General features: G+C 42.0%; 1 protein-coding gene across 1 annotated transcript in view; it reads left to right on the top strand.

Moving 5' to 3' along the window:
• The window catches only part of mtnr1bb (melatonin receptor 1Bb), a 29,402-nt gene extending 15,260 nt beyond the window's left edge, over nucleotides 1-14,142 (top strand). The window contains exons 2-4 of the mRNA XM_062406276.1: nucleotides 12,190-12,308; nucleotides 12,418-12,762; nucleotides 13,705-14,142. Of these exons, the coding sequence (XP_062262260.1) occupies nucleotides 12,190-12,308; nucleotides 12,418-12,762; nucleotides 13,705-14,142 (902 nt within the window). The remainder of the gene's footprint in view (nucleotides 1-12,189; nucleotides 12,309-12,417; nucleotides 12,763-13,704) is intronic.
• The last annotated feature ends 553 nt before the right edge of the window (nucleotides 14,143-14,695 follow it).

Here is a 14,695-nt window from a genome sequence, read left to right as displayed (position 1 = left end):
CATGGTGCTTCTCTGTTTCATCTGTATCAGTAAACTTTAAGAAGACATGCAGAAAAATGGACGTAATGAACACAGAGTATGGACTGAAGGCTTCGTCCTTCTTCATTTATCTTATCCTATTCTTATTAATTCGATTTCGTGTTACAGAAAGTCATATAATTCATTTTTTTTATAGTTTCTTTTATTCTGTAATCACTGCTTTTATTTAATACCACTGAGCCCCCAGTGTTCATCTCCCTCTCATTTTGCCTTTAAGTTCTACCAAAGATTTAATCTGGTTCTGTGTGTGTGTATGATGTGTGTGTGTGTGTGTGTGTGTTGGCTCCAGTGCTCTTTTGTAAGCCGATTTTCTCCCATTGAGCAAATTTCTCCCAAATCTTGTTGTCTTTGGCAAAATCATGAGAAATAACTTGAGAGCGTTTCACATGGACTCCGGCTCATATCACATGCACACAGCCGAACAGAAGACATCACATGCACTATGTAGCACAAGAAGCAGCACTGAAGATACTATTGCATCATGGGAGTTTTATTTGATGTCATTCAAGACCAAAGCAGTCCAAAATCTTACAGAGCAATTTGTTTTAGAAATTTGTTAAATCACTAAGTTATTAGAACTTCCTAATTCCAGCACAAATAACATTAAAGATAGAGGCTAAAATGTATTTCCGACCTTATGGATTATAGCTTTTCATTTATTTTATTTTTTGGAAAAGTATTTTCCAAAGTATAGAGACACAGTTTTGCCAAAGGACAGAGTGGGGGAGACACTCCAAGTTATACATTCTGAAAGCTCTGAGTTCCAACTGAAAGAACAAGATGGCAAAGAGAAGCGGTCGAAATGAGTTTTCTCTGTCGGGTGGCGAGGCTCAAGGTTAGAGATAGGTGAGTAGCTCCTTCACATTGAAAAGTGAAAAAAGGGGGTTCAGGCATGTAATCAGGAAGCCTCCCAGGCCTCCTTCCATAGGAGGGAAATCTGGAGTAGACCCAGGACTCCCTAGAGGGACTACATTACCCATCTGGCCTAACAACAGGCGCAGTATCCCCCAGGAAGAGCTGGAAGGAACTTCTACCTCCATAACCTGAGCTTGGATAAACTGATGGCTGGATGGTTGCTTCGAAAGCTGAACAGTCCCCCAGACTTTTGAGTTTACGTTTGTTGAATGACTCCCTCTTTGAGCACGAGGCCTGAACTTGCCGAGCCAAGAAGGGCCCCTGAGTACACACCAAAGCTCAAACCTGCCAAATATCCAGACAGTGCTAATTATGCAAGGGCCAGACACTTTCTTTGAAAGAAAAGCTTTGTCTCCCGTCATTATGCTTCAAGACAAAGTAGCTGTCAGACAGGGGAACACTTTGCCCCGTCTGCCGCGACGAAAGGAGACGTTTTGATTTGATAAAGGTGCTGCAGACCTCAAAACTGGGAGACTTTACTCTCAGTCCCCTTTTCTCTGATGTCCCGCCAACTCTGCGTGCCCTCATGTATATGGTAATAGAGTCACATTGCTCCAGTCATCACACCCATAGCCATCTGTCGAGTCAAGGCTTCACTCAGTGAACGATCTCACCAGGTACTTCCCTTCCTCTTCTTTTTCGAAAGCTCATTTCCTGTCTGTTAGTTTATGTCTTTCTTTTATTTACATTTCATACACAGAGACCTGAAGCTTAACTTACATCTAATCAGGTTCATGGTGGATTTTTAGTTTATGTCTTGTTCACTCAGTCTATTCCAGTTAATTATTCTCCTGCTGACTTTTTGGTCTGAATGATAATTTTTATATTGCTCATATAACTAATAGTATTGCCCACCGCTAGGGCAATACATAATAATGTCTATAACCCTAAAAAAATGCAATTAATAGTTTTTCCAATGTGCCATAATAATCAGGCTCAATATATATCTCATTTAAAAACAAGTTCTCATTCCCATTTGACAGAGATATGATGCATGGTAGAAAAGAAAAAAAAGAAGATCTAATTAGTTCTGATTTATATGGAAAAATATTCCAGACGCTTGTGCTCTAAAATAAATGTCTGCATACACAAAATAAAATCCTCCATTCCCTTCACACACATAAACTGTTATTAGAGCTGAACCTTTATATCAGTCTTTATGAAAACTTGTATTACAGAATAAGAAATGCAAAAATAAACGTAAAACAGGCTTTTTTTGTTGTCGTGTGATAAGCTAAATGCTAATACCAGCATCTAGCATGCTGAATATTATCTATGGTTTGTACAGAAGCTTTTTACTGAGGGTGAGTTTGCACATGTGCCAGCAATGTACCCGAGCTGTACAAGTTCACACACACACACATTACACTGGCACAAAGTGTTCAGTTGGAGACACAGTTATAAACACAAGCACAAGTTAGTTTCAGTTTTGCCCTTTGAGCATGACAGCATGAAGGGCAGTGAAGTGATTCTTTGTCACAACAAATGAACACAACTGAAGTTTAATATGCAAATGATCCGTGTGCAGGGGCACAGCACATTGCTCATTTGCATAATAAACTATGTGCAGAACTGTGGGCCAGATATTGAAAACATTTTTATAATCACAACACACATAAGTCAATATTATAAGTGGATTGAAGTTTCACACATTTAGTTTTACAAAGGTTATATAATATAAATTAATTGATCAACATTACATTAATGCTGTGGTTGTTGCTGTAATTAAAATATCTTCATTGTTCATGTTGTGATTTGTGTTTAGGTTGAGAAACGGCTCTTTATCATTTTACACCTTGGTTCTTTCGTTTCCTCTGCCTGACTGAGCAGGATCCGTGTGGAGGTGATTTACTCTGCAGCTCCGTTTGGTTTGCATGTTGAGGTTACAGTGCTCAGCAGCTCCCTTAATTGGTTCTCGTTTAATTAGTGCATAGAGCAAAGAGCAAAGCGGGAGGATTGTGTTTGTGTTTGTGGTCAGCTGTGTTGTGTTAACTTCAAACCCCTGGAGGCATAAAAGTTAAGTGATGTGACAGGAAATAAAATGGAAAAACTTTGTCCAAACTGAATAAAGAACAGGATAAAAATGTACATGTGGAAAAACCTCCAGTAGTTTGAGCAGCGAATGCTGAAGATTGGGGATTTCTTTTTTTGCCACAGATTCGGTGGTCAAGATATGAAAGGTAAATGCCATGGCGGATATATGTTCTTGGTCTTTTGAACGTGATATATCACTCAGGGAATTTCATTACCACATTCACTTTGACTTGATAAGAATGTACAGGTCAAATGTCACCTCTCAAAACCCTCTTGAGGCTCATGAACATATTATCTTAATATGCCTTAAGAGACTCCTCTTAAATGTTGGACAAATGTTCACTTAGACTCTGATTAGATTCGGTTGGACAAAGGTCAGAAGACAAGATGGCCTCGAGAAACACGTTGTTGGCCTCTTGACCCTGATATCTCAATTCTGTCTTAACGGTATTTATTCAAATTTTGACCAATTTTCATTTGAACTCAAAGATTAACTGATTGCATCTCAGAGGTCAAAGGTCACAGAAGCACAGAGTGGCAATTCTAGTTTTTAGTATGCTGTATATGTGAGTTGATTAAATAATCTACTAATGTGGATTTCATCATATTTTTATTCAATATCTTAGAATATATTACTGACACACTGACATTGGGGATTACCGCCAGTGTTTACTTAAGATGAATGCAATTCATGAATGAAGCCTCATAATGCTTCAGAGCTGCACACTGTTTACACTTTGTTAACAATCTGTGCCGATGCCTCTAAAGTAAAGAGAGTTGATGGAGGCAAAGGGGAGGGACCCGGGGGAGGCAGCGAGAGGAAGAGCCTCTTTGCAAAGCTGGTTTCAAAGCAGAAGCAGACGTACAGCTCGAGGTGCTGGTTGCAATAACTTTCATGTTCCCATTGAACAGGAATCCATTATTAAGAGGGTTCCAGAATATAAATATCTCGGTGTTTGGAAAGATAAACTCATATTCAATTACCATATATGAATAGAGGTAAAACCAACACTTCTTTGCAATGTAGAAAAAGGATATTTTCTGTTTTTCCTTCTGTTGGTAGTTATGAGGGTGTGATGTTAGGGCAAGAGGCTCTTGCTGTTTATCGCTCTGCCCTCAGGTGAATCAGGGTTGATGCTTCCAGCACTCGTTGCATCCTGTATGGAGAGTTTCAGTGTTGTTCTCTGTCCTACAGATGTGATAGACATCTGTAACTGCTCATCCACCAGGCGTTCACTGGAGAGCTGCTGTCATACATCACGTCTATGTTCGTCTGGTGTTCTGGAGAAGATCCCTCTTGCTCTAATGACTCCTCACGTCCCATATGTCTGCGCTCAGCTCGGGAAGATCTGCTTCTAGTTTCTATGCTCTGAACATTTTTCACAAACCTTTGATCAGATTGAATCTGCTTATAAAACACTCAGCCTCTGTTTGTACCTGTTTTATGTATTTTAATTAATTGTCTTTTTTAAAAGACTTTTTCCAGTAATTTTAAGCTGTTAGTTGAAATCATTGTCAATTCAGGAAAGCTAAGGATGTAAAATTTAAGTCATTACACAGTCATTGCCTGAAGTGAAAACTTTAAGGTTCAGTTGATAATACCTCTCCACCCACTATCAAGAAATTATACAAATAAAACATGTTATTTGATATGTAAATATTTTTCTGGTTTTTCTTTGAACAAGCATTCAGCCCATTCAAAATATGCACACATATATACAATATGTAGACCTATATTTTGAGGATATAAACAGGTTTTGTATATGCACACAACTTTTGATGAGATTTCTTGAAGGCATATTAAGTTAGTATTAGTGGAATATTCATTTTCATTAGCCATGTAAACAGCTGAGATGGAATCTTGTATTCTCATGTCTGTAAATTGTTATTGTCTGCTCTGTATAAGACCGGGGTCAAACTTTGTCATTACTTCTCTTCTGTGGGCTCGTTTTCAATATGGATGGGGAGGAGGTTGATAAATTGGCCAGAAAAAAGGTCATTTTCCTCCCGTAGTGGTACAGCCCGACAAGCTTCCAATCCATTTCAGACCTGCTGCACGGCCTGACCATCCACCTTGCTGTCTCAGTGTGCGCTCTGTCTCTTTTCTTCTCAGGGAAAATACATCCAGCCTCTGAAAACAAGGCGAGAGAAGAAAAAAAAAAAAAAGCCGCTGCAGTGAAAGCGGGATCATTAGGGAGCAAGGAAGGAGGGTTATTGGGTCAGAGCATTCAAAACTCAGCTGAGAGGATAGCCAAAAAACGAGAGCAGATACCGGTGGAAGATGCAGGAAGGCTTTTCCTCGGGATCAAACTGACATATATGAGCAGGCAGTGAGCAGATCAGCAGAGAGAAGAAGCTCAGACAGGAACAGACATGTTTCTCTGCGTGCCGAGGAAAGGGCCTTGATGTATAGCGGTGATGACATGTTTCTTTTATCCATCCAGCCATCTTCTTCCGCCTATCTGGGCTTGGTATGGGAAGTAGGTTCTCCCTAACATCCCTCTCCACCTCGTTCCCAGGCCAAATGGGACATGTAGTCCCCCCCCCCCCACCACCTCGACCGTCCCCATTCGACCTGTAGCAGCAGCAGTTCCACCCCGAGCTCTCTCTCGGTGTCCTGACTCCCCTCTCTATCTTCTGAGAGGAGAACATTCATTTCTGTTGCCTATATTAACCACCTTACTCTTCCTGTCACTAACCAGAGCCTGTGTCTATGGGGTTAGAACGTAGATCAACCAGTAAATGGAAAGCTTACCCCCGCGGCTCATCTCCTTCTTCCCTAAAACAGCCCTTTATAACACACTTACCCATCTGCTGACCTTTAATCTCCCTTTTCAAATTTTTTCCTTATTTTGTTGACAGCCTTCTTCACTCATCTCCGCAGACCGAGTCAGATCTTCGTCTTCTTTTTTGTCTTTGCGAGATGTTCTTTCATTTAAACAGATAGAAGGAACGGCCGGAGCTGACAGCTTCATTATAAAACAACACTGCGGTTAATTGTCCTGGTCATGTCTGCCGGGGATTCGTATTATTTATTTACCCCCGTTAAATGAGATTTGCCGTCGTCTTTCCACATGAAAGTACAGCTTTTAACGTCCCCGAGCACTTTGTCCTCCACATCACTCCCTTCTGGAGTCAATCCCCATTCCTCTCATTATTCCCATAGCATATTTTTCTTGTCTTATTTTTTTTTGTGTGTGTGGGGGGGGGTTAGCCTCCGTTTCCTTCACTGAAAAGAAATTAAATGCAAGCAAGGCAAATCTGCCTAGCATGTCCTCCCACAGGAGACACGTTCAAATAAGCCAACGAGAGGAAAATCCTTACAATCTATTTCCCCTTCTGCATTTCTTACTGACAACGAGGGAAACTGCACAATACATATTGTTTTTTTAACTTATTCGGTTGGTCACAGTCATAAATATCTGTCAACATTACCATATGCAATTAAAACTAAGTGACCAGCTTTGTGAACAGTTGTCCAAAGTTAAAGTTTCGTAATTTATAGACATTAAAGAGGAATAAACAAGCAGCAGTGCAAACACTTGCTGTTTATTATGCGACAGCGAATGAAACTTTATGCACCTGCTTTAAAATGGAAATCATTCAAATTATGCCCTGGTTCCGATAGAGGCTTCTGGGTAAAGGAAGTTGGTTTTAGCATAAACAAGATAAACACATTCAAGCTCATAGTCCCTTCTGTGAATATCAATGGGATGTGATCATCAGACGAGTCCGTGGCTTTGTGAACAGATGGTTCAGAGGTTCTCACAGGTGTGTGTCCGCGGTGAGTGTCTGTTCGATTCCCACATGTGAAACACTTGCTGCTCTGTCAACTAAGTGCTGCTGCTGCTGCCTCTCGGGCTGATGGCAATGAGAACTACTCCCCCTCTCACACACAAACACACACAAAACACAAACACACACACGCACGCACTCCAAGATTTCCTGGGTCCATGCCAAAGCAGTGCATGCCCAGCAATGGCTGCTTATCCATTCCTCATGCATTAGAATTATCGTATACTCAGAGCAGTCGTAAACATCTGTGGTATTTATCACAGAGAGGATTTCCCCTTTTTTTTTGCTTGTGTTGATAATTACAGCACCATCTGTTGAGCTGCTCTCAGGAGCACCGACACACGCCTGCTGGATGTGTGTCAGCGTAAACAAAACCCAGAACACCTCGGTTCCTTTATCTCTGCCTCGCCGCTTGTACGACGCCACTTCTGATAATATTCACTCAACAATGGGCCCAAAAAACGACTTTCCTGCTCATTACCTCTCGAAACGAAATAAACAACACTCTCACAGTCATGAATAAACATCCCTGCACTTCCATTTAATCATCCGGTAAGCAACGCTTCAATGTTAACAATGAAACAAAGTTCAAATTTGTCAGATTTATTAATTGAAATGTGGTTTGGTGCACAGTTGAGGCTGAACTTGTGGAGAGAGTTTCAAAAAGCCAGTTGTTTCCAGTGGAGGGATGTCACAAAGTACATTTACTTTATTACTGCTTCTTTCATGTATATGTACTTTACTTTGTTAGATCTACAGTCTGGTACTTTCCACTTTTACATGTTCACATAGTAGTCACGGTGAAGTATGTAGTAGGCTGCGTTAGGGAATCTGCATGTACTTTTACTAGTAGAAAAGTAAGTTTTGTACTTGTTCTTTAACTTGTTGTCTATTCATTTGAAAATGTTTGAGTTCTATTCAAAACATTTTTAACACATCAGAGAAACTGAACTATTATTTCTCATAAGTGGCGACGTCTTGTAAGTGCAGTGTAACTACTGGGTCGTTTGTTATAGTTCAGGCAGTTTAGAGCATTGTGGGGTTTCGCCCTCGCAGAGCAAATATGGATCTGACAGCTGTGTGATAATTGTCTGAATAATTTAACAGTGAAGTGGATGCAGCTCAGTGCCGAATAAACTGCACTCAGTGTCAAAAGGCACAGAGTTCAACGTTTTAAGCTGGGAAAAAAGTTTGTCTGCAATTATCAGAAAACCTTTCTTCACAGTTGTTTCTGATTCTGCAGGAAAAGGCTGCTCAAGGTTTCACATCGTGAAGTTAGGTCAAGAACTTCTGGATGAATTGGAGGTAGAATTGCAGCAGCACTTTCACAAACACATTTATCAAGAGGTGTTTTGTTTTGTCCGGCTCTTTTTTACATTATAATAACTGTGAAGGCACGATTGCTCATTATGTGGAAGTTTTACTGTCGGAAAAAATCCATTAGCATCATAATTAACAAGATCTCCTCCTTATGGCGAGCTGCCCATCGCACACATTTATTCCAAGTAAGCCTCGATAACCAGGAGCTTACATTTTGAAAAGCCCATGTAAAACATTTAAGAGTTAAAGTTATAGCTGGTAAATGATGGTTAATGAGCCGAAACGTGGTTCTTAAGTCTTTACTGTGAGGATTTAAAGTGTTCAAATGACACGAGAGAAAGTTTTAAAGGAGACATAAGATGCTTTTTCAGTTTCTCTGATGGGTTATAAATGTTTTCATGATGAATAAAGGGAGATCCTCTGGCACGCCCCCTACAGGCTCGTTTATGCTCAACATAAGAAATTATTGGAGGTACGGCGTTCATTTGCAGTGCCTCCGCAAATCGCGTTGGGCTGTGTATCCAGTAGTTGAGTGAAATGACCACAAGACACCAGGAGGAAGATTTTAACAATCGCAGCAAAGGAGAGACAGTTAGCTCAGGGGAACATCTGATGGCTCAGGGAACATCTGATGGCACAGGGAACATCTGATGGCTCAGGGAACATCTGATGGCACATGGAACATCTGATGGCACAGGGAACATCTGATGGCACAGGGAACATATGATGGCTCAGGGAACATCTGATGGCACAGGGAACATCTGATGGCACAGGGAACATCTGATGGCACAGGGAACATCTGATGGCACAGGGAACATATGATGGCTCAGGGAACATCTGATGGCAAAGGGAACATCTGATGGCAGAGAGACAAACGAATAACACATGTTTAAATAGTATTTGTTTATAACTATGTCATTACCTATACGACACATATTAGTTATAAAAGAGTTAAATAATGAACATGGACATTCTTCTGGGTGGATTTTGAAAGAACTAGTAAAATAAAGTTTTGTTGTGCACATAGAAGCTAAAGTTTGCTTCTCAAATCTCTTCAGTAAAGACCCCTCGAGCAAAGATTAGAGCACAAACAGCCTGTGCTTCTTTTGCCTCCGTTGCGGATATACCTCCGTGTGCGTGTGCGTTTGTGATTTGTGTGTTGAAAGTGGGACATGCATGCCCACACACGCACAAAAAGCCCAGTAATGAGCATCAATCCATCTCAACTGAAGAAATCATTCCTCCTCTACAACGTTTGAGCAGCTCCATAATGAAAAGACCCTTATCAAGATTTATTTTTTTTAAACGGTACATAATGTCCCCCCCCTCCTTTTTCAGTCTATAGAACGCTCTTTATCCCTGCAGCATAAATTCAATTTATATTCAATTTTCCTGGTAAAAATGAACCGTATTACATAATGAACTCTTATCAGCTTATAATGAAGATGCCATGGTGAATTTGACGTAAGCCCATGCATAAGTAATCATCCACAGTCAGACATTTCTCTTATCAACATATATATTTGTTGCTTGTGACTGATTTAGACTGAATGCTGTGATTTAGAAGCTTATCTTTTTTACGCCAGCGTAAGACAGAAAGGCAGACACGGGCATAATAAACCTATAACTCTGTTAAGTGATTATCACACTGACCTAACCCAACTTGTGGGATACGTATTTAATTAAAAGCATATTCTATAACCTGGAGGCTGTTTGGAATAAAGCAATATGGAGCCAGCGAAGCAGGGGAATATAAAATAATAAAGATGTATGTTAAGTGAAACAGTGAGTTCATACCAGTGTAGTAAAACGACACCCACTTTAAAGCAGCCTCAAGTAAATTGGACTCTACAGTCTGGGGTATTTTCTATGTAGTTGAGGATAATTCACAGGAGCATATTGAAATGAACATGCAACAGTTTGGATACGATACTATACCAATACATATTCCGGTTGGATTGGTCTTTTATAGGCCTTTGAATACCAGTCAAATACTTGAGTCCAAACTCCAGTGAGTGAGGGTCATGTCCAGAAGGTGTGAGACCGACGGTTAAATATGTGCAGTATTGTTAACAGATATCTGGAACCATATCTGAACCAATGCAATGGAAGATTTTTTCATTTATCAGTTGAGGTGACTTGGTGATGACCAGCCAAATCCCCTCGATTCATCTCTATCAGCCCTCAGTGACACTCTGACAGTGATGGACGAGTCCAAAGTGATTTCTGCACCCAAAAAAAAAAAGAGGGGACAAATGTCCTTGCGTCCAGGATGTGTTGAATCGCTGGCTTCCCTTTGCGCATCGCGGGGCACAGTGACAGTTCTAGGTTAACAGCCACATGTGCACCCGCCGCAGCTACAGAAAAATAAGTGTGTAGAAACGGTTCATGCTTTGCTGAAGCTATAAATAAATCTCCAGTGCAGTTCTCGCGATGCACTTGTGACACAGCAGATGGATAATACGAGATGAGAGGAAGAGGAGGAGGAGGCCACGCAAGAGTGAGGAGTCCCTCTTCTCCAGACCTCAACACCAAGGTCTGGGATCCCTGCAGTACTTCAGTTCTGTGCTGATGAACCCAGGATTGATCAGTAGTTTCTGTTTGTGCATCGTGAGTTTTAAACGCTCCCCTGCAAGAGACCTTCGCAGGCGTCTGTAGGCGAAACACAAGGTGAGCCACAGATATGAGACCTAGATGGTGCACGAGCATCCAGACCTCTCACCTCTGGATCCACCTTCACAACAGATCTCCGTGTTGGTTCTGAAGAACAAGACAGAAACACGGCACATCTCTACACCTCTTCATGCAGCACCTGCTAAGTCAGGGTCTTGTGCATCAAGAGATTATTTATGGCTGTAGTTTCGAGAACAGCGGAGCATGCTCTGGATTCGGCTGCTCATCAGCTAGATGAAAAAGGACCTGAGTGCCCCAGTGCCACAGAAGCTCAAGGGCTGTGTCCACACGCTTGTCCTTCCACTCTGTCAAAACACAGCGACTGGCATGCCCGATAAAACTTTGTGGCAATCAGCTGTGAGGCAGAGGCTCGAAACCTCTGGTATGTAATCTCAGCCCACTCAGCCAACAATCACACCAAGCTGGTAATGCTGAGATTGCCTGTTACAGCGCGCTGGAAATTGCATACCATGCAAAAGTGTAGTGTTTACCCGGTTGGGAAAATGCCCAGAGCACAGCGACGCAATGTAAACAGCATTTTATGATAACTTACCTCACACTAGGGTCATTGTTGGAGAAAGAATAATTTCATTAAGGTAATGCATTGCCGTTTTAATTGCGTTATGGAAGTGAATATTTCTCCTGCCGTGTGTGGCAACTAGCCACCGGGATCGAACGTGCTTATCTTGACTGGCTGAGCACACACAGACTCATTCATTAAGCTGAGAGGAGAAAGTGAGAGGTGAAACCTTCACAGTCACATTCAAGGGTGAATCTAGTGTTAAAAGAGCCGTTTCATTCAGGTCTGATTAGGGCTTGGTGATGTGGAAAGTAAATATATTAAGATTAAGATTTTACTATCAATATCAGATTATTTTTTTATGAATGACTAAACAATTTATTGTTCAGAGTTAGATCAGCATATTTCATTGTACACACACGAACCTCCAGCTTGTAATTTGTGATTTATTCACTTTTTATTGTGGTTTGAAATATGCAGGTGTTGAGATTATTTGTCGGTCGAACAACTCAAAGTTGTGTCTTTATCATTTGAAACTCTTCAAAATACAGCCTAGAGAAATGTGCAGTGAAAGCATCATCATCATCATCATCATCATCATCATCATCATCATCATCATCATCATCATCATCAACATAAAATGGATAAAACTTGACCGTGAACTATTAAATTGCTTGATGGATAATAAATAATCTTTGATTGTGAGACACAGTTGATGGAGCATGAAAAATCCAAAGAATCCAAAGATATGATCAAGATATAATGTTTTGACCTATAGTCTCTTAATTTTAATAAAAAATTATTCTATTGCAATATTTATTGATATCGTTTTCTTGCCCAGCCCTGGGTATTTATTAAAGAAGTAAAACTTGGAAAGATGTCTTCCTCTGCAGGTAATGTGTTCGTGGTGAGTCTGGCGTTTGCTGACCTGGTGGTCGCCTTCTACCCGTACCCCCTGGTCCTCTACGCCCTCTTCCATGACGGGTGGGCACTGGGAAACACACAATGCATGGTGAGACCCCATCAGTACCACTGCACCTCCACTGACTCCACTCACACAGCAGTATGACAACAACACACTGCAATACTCTGTCTCTCTCTCTCTCTCTCTCTCCGTTCAGGTCAGTGGTTTCCTCATGGGGCTGAGTGTCATCGGCTCCATCTTCAACATCACTGGGATCGCGGTGAACAGATACTGCTACATCTGCCACTCCTTCTCCTACAGCCGCCTGTACAGCTACCGCAACACCCTGCTGTTTGTGGCCTTGATTTGGCTGCTCACGGTGCTGGCCCTCGTCCCTAACTTCTTCGTGGGGTCGCTGCGCTACGACCCGCGGGTCTACTCCTGCACCTTCGACCAGAATGTCAGCACCTCCTACACGGTGGCGGTGGTGGTGGTGCACTTCCTGGTCCCCATAGCGGTGGTTACATTCTGCTATCTCCGCATATGGGTACTTGTGATTCAGGTCAGTCCTCCTGCCTCTCTACATGGTTGGTTATGTCTTTACAGGCACAGATGGTTTTAAAGGGTGGGACTTTGTGAATAATAATTCAGAGACCAAGCAGGAAACAAGCCTTCAGCTGTGAATCAAGCAGAAAATCCCCTCAGGCCAGAAAATAACAAGATCATTTCAACCTTACAGAGTTCTTCTAGTTCTAGTTCATCTACAATGGACTTGAAATATATCAAATAAAGTTTTGAAGTTGTGACTTTTCAGTGCATCTTCCTGTTGATTCCAGAAATCTCCGTCTATCTGTATATGTGGAACACGGATCTTCAGGATCTCTCATCTTATTGGATTCACACGTGGCTCGTGAATTATAATGAGGCCAAAAAAGTGCAGAGTTCAATTAGGTGCGATTTGGACTTGTCATTTGTTTAATTTTTATAAATTCTAATGCTCATCAACTTAAGTGATGTTGTTGATCACGACAACAGGTTTAAAACAACGGTACAGACGAGTTCTGGGCTTTTCCTTCTGACTAGAGCTTCACCACACTTTGAATAAGCAGGTAAACAGCTCCCGGTGCAGCTTCAGGGTTCTGTGGACCAGAGAGTCCAAAGCTGCACCTGGTCTTTCCACAGGCCAAACAAACAGCCCGTTCCAAACTGTTTAAAATGGGCACAGCACTTTTCTTTTTAATGCCAAAACACTCACTATGAGACATTTTATATTATTTTCTATACAAAATATTTGCTCTAACTAAAAGATTTGGCAAAATCGTCACCTGTGATTCCAGCTGAGTGATCATGTTTGACAAGCACGTAGATGGACCAGCTCCCTGGAGTGGTTCTGCATCCTGTGTGTGTGTGTTTGTGTGTCTGTGTGTGTGTATGAGTGTGTGAAAGCCGCGCCCTGGCATCATTTACAGCCTAATTCCCTTCTTGTATGTTTCATTATCTCCAGGTGCGACGTAAGGTGAAGACCGAGGAGGGCCCTCGCCTCAGACCGAGTGACTTGCGGAATTTCATCACCATGTTCGTGGTCTTTGTGCTGTTCGCCATCTGCTGGGCCCCACTCAACCTGATAGGCCTGGCAGTGGCCATAGATCCGTCCCGTGTGGTGCCCCGCATCCCAGAGTGGCTCTTTGTGGTCAGCTACTTCATGGCCTACTTCAACAGCTGTCTCAACGCCATCATCTATGGCCTGCTCAACAGGAATTTCAGGAATGAGTACAAACGCATTGTCACCTCCGTGTGGGTGACCCGGCTCTTCGTGACAGAGACTTCCCGAGCCGGCACGGAAGGCAGGAGCATGAGGAGCAAGCACTCGCCGCCGCCGCCGCCGGCACTGCCGCCGCACAACAACAACGAGTCAGTAAGAGATCACGTCAACAAGGAGTGAAACCCAGATCCTCAAGCCTGTAAAAGAGTACATTAGTAAATCCTGTATTTATGTGAAATCCAGACGGTTGTGCAGCTAAAGAGTCGAGTAACAGGTGAAACTGCAAAATAAGGCTTGGTTTTCTATTGGCACATGAAAACGTGTGTAACTGTTTTGCAGATGGAGAAGGAACTCAAGTTTATATCCTCAGTAGAAGAATCTGCACGTACTTCTCTGTGATTGATGGAGCAGAGAAAACATTTATTAGATGTCGCCTCCTGGGAGAATGAAGCCGAGCGCTGCAGTTTCACCTTGTTCTTACTCTAAAAACAATCTGAATGCTACATTAATATTACATTAAATATGTAATGTCCTTTAATGTCTGCTGCTGTAGACTCTCAGACCTATTCCACACTGACTGGGTGACCACTGGTAAACAGACACCTCTCTCTTTAGTAACTTCACAAGCCTCAAACGGTGCAACTTGGCTCACCTTAAAAGCCAGATTAGTAAAAGGGGAGCTGGTGTCGGTCTGTGTCTCATGCACGGTGTACAGATCTGCTCACGAAGCATA

This window comes from Platichthys flesus, chromosome 15, assembly GCF_949316205.1.
Source record: "Platichthys flesus chromosome 15, fPlaFle2.1, whole genome shotgun sequence".
In the NCBI taxonomy this organism is placed as follows: Eukaryota; Metazoa; Chordata; class Actinopteri; order Pleuronectiformes; family Pleuronectidae; genus Platichthys; species Platichthys flesus.
This window is presented reverse-complemented; position numbering and strand designations above follow the sequence as displayed.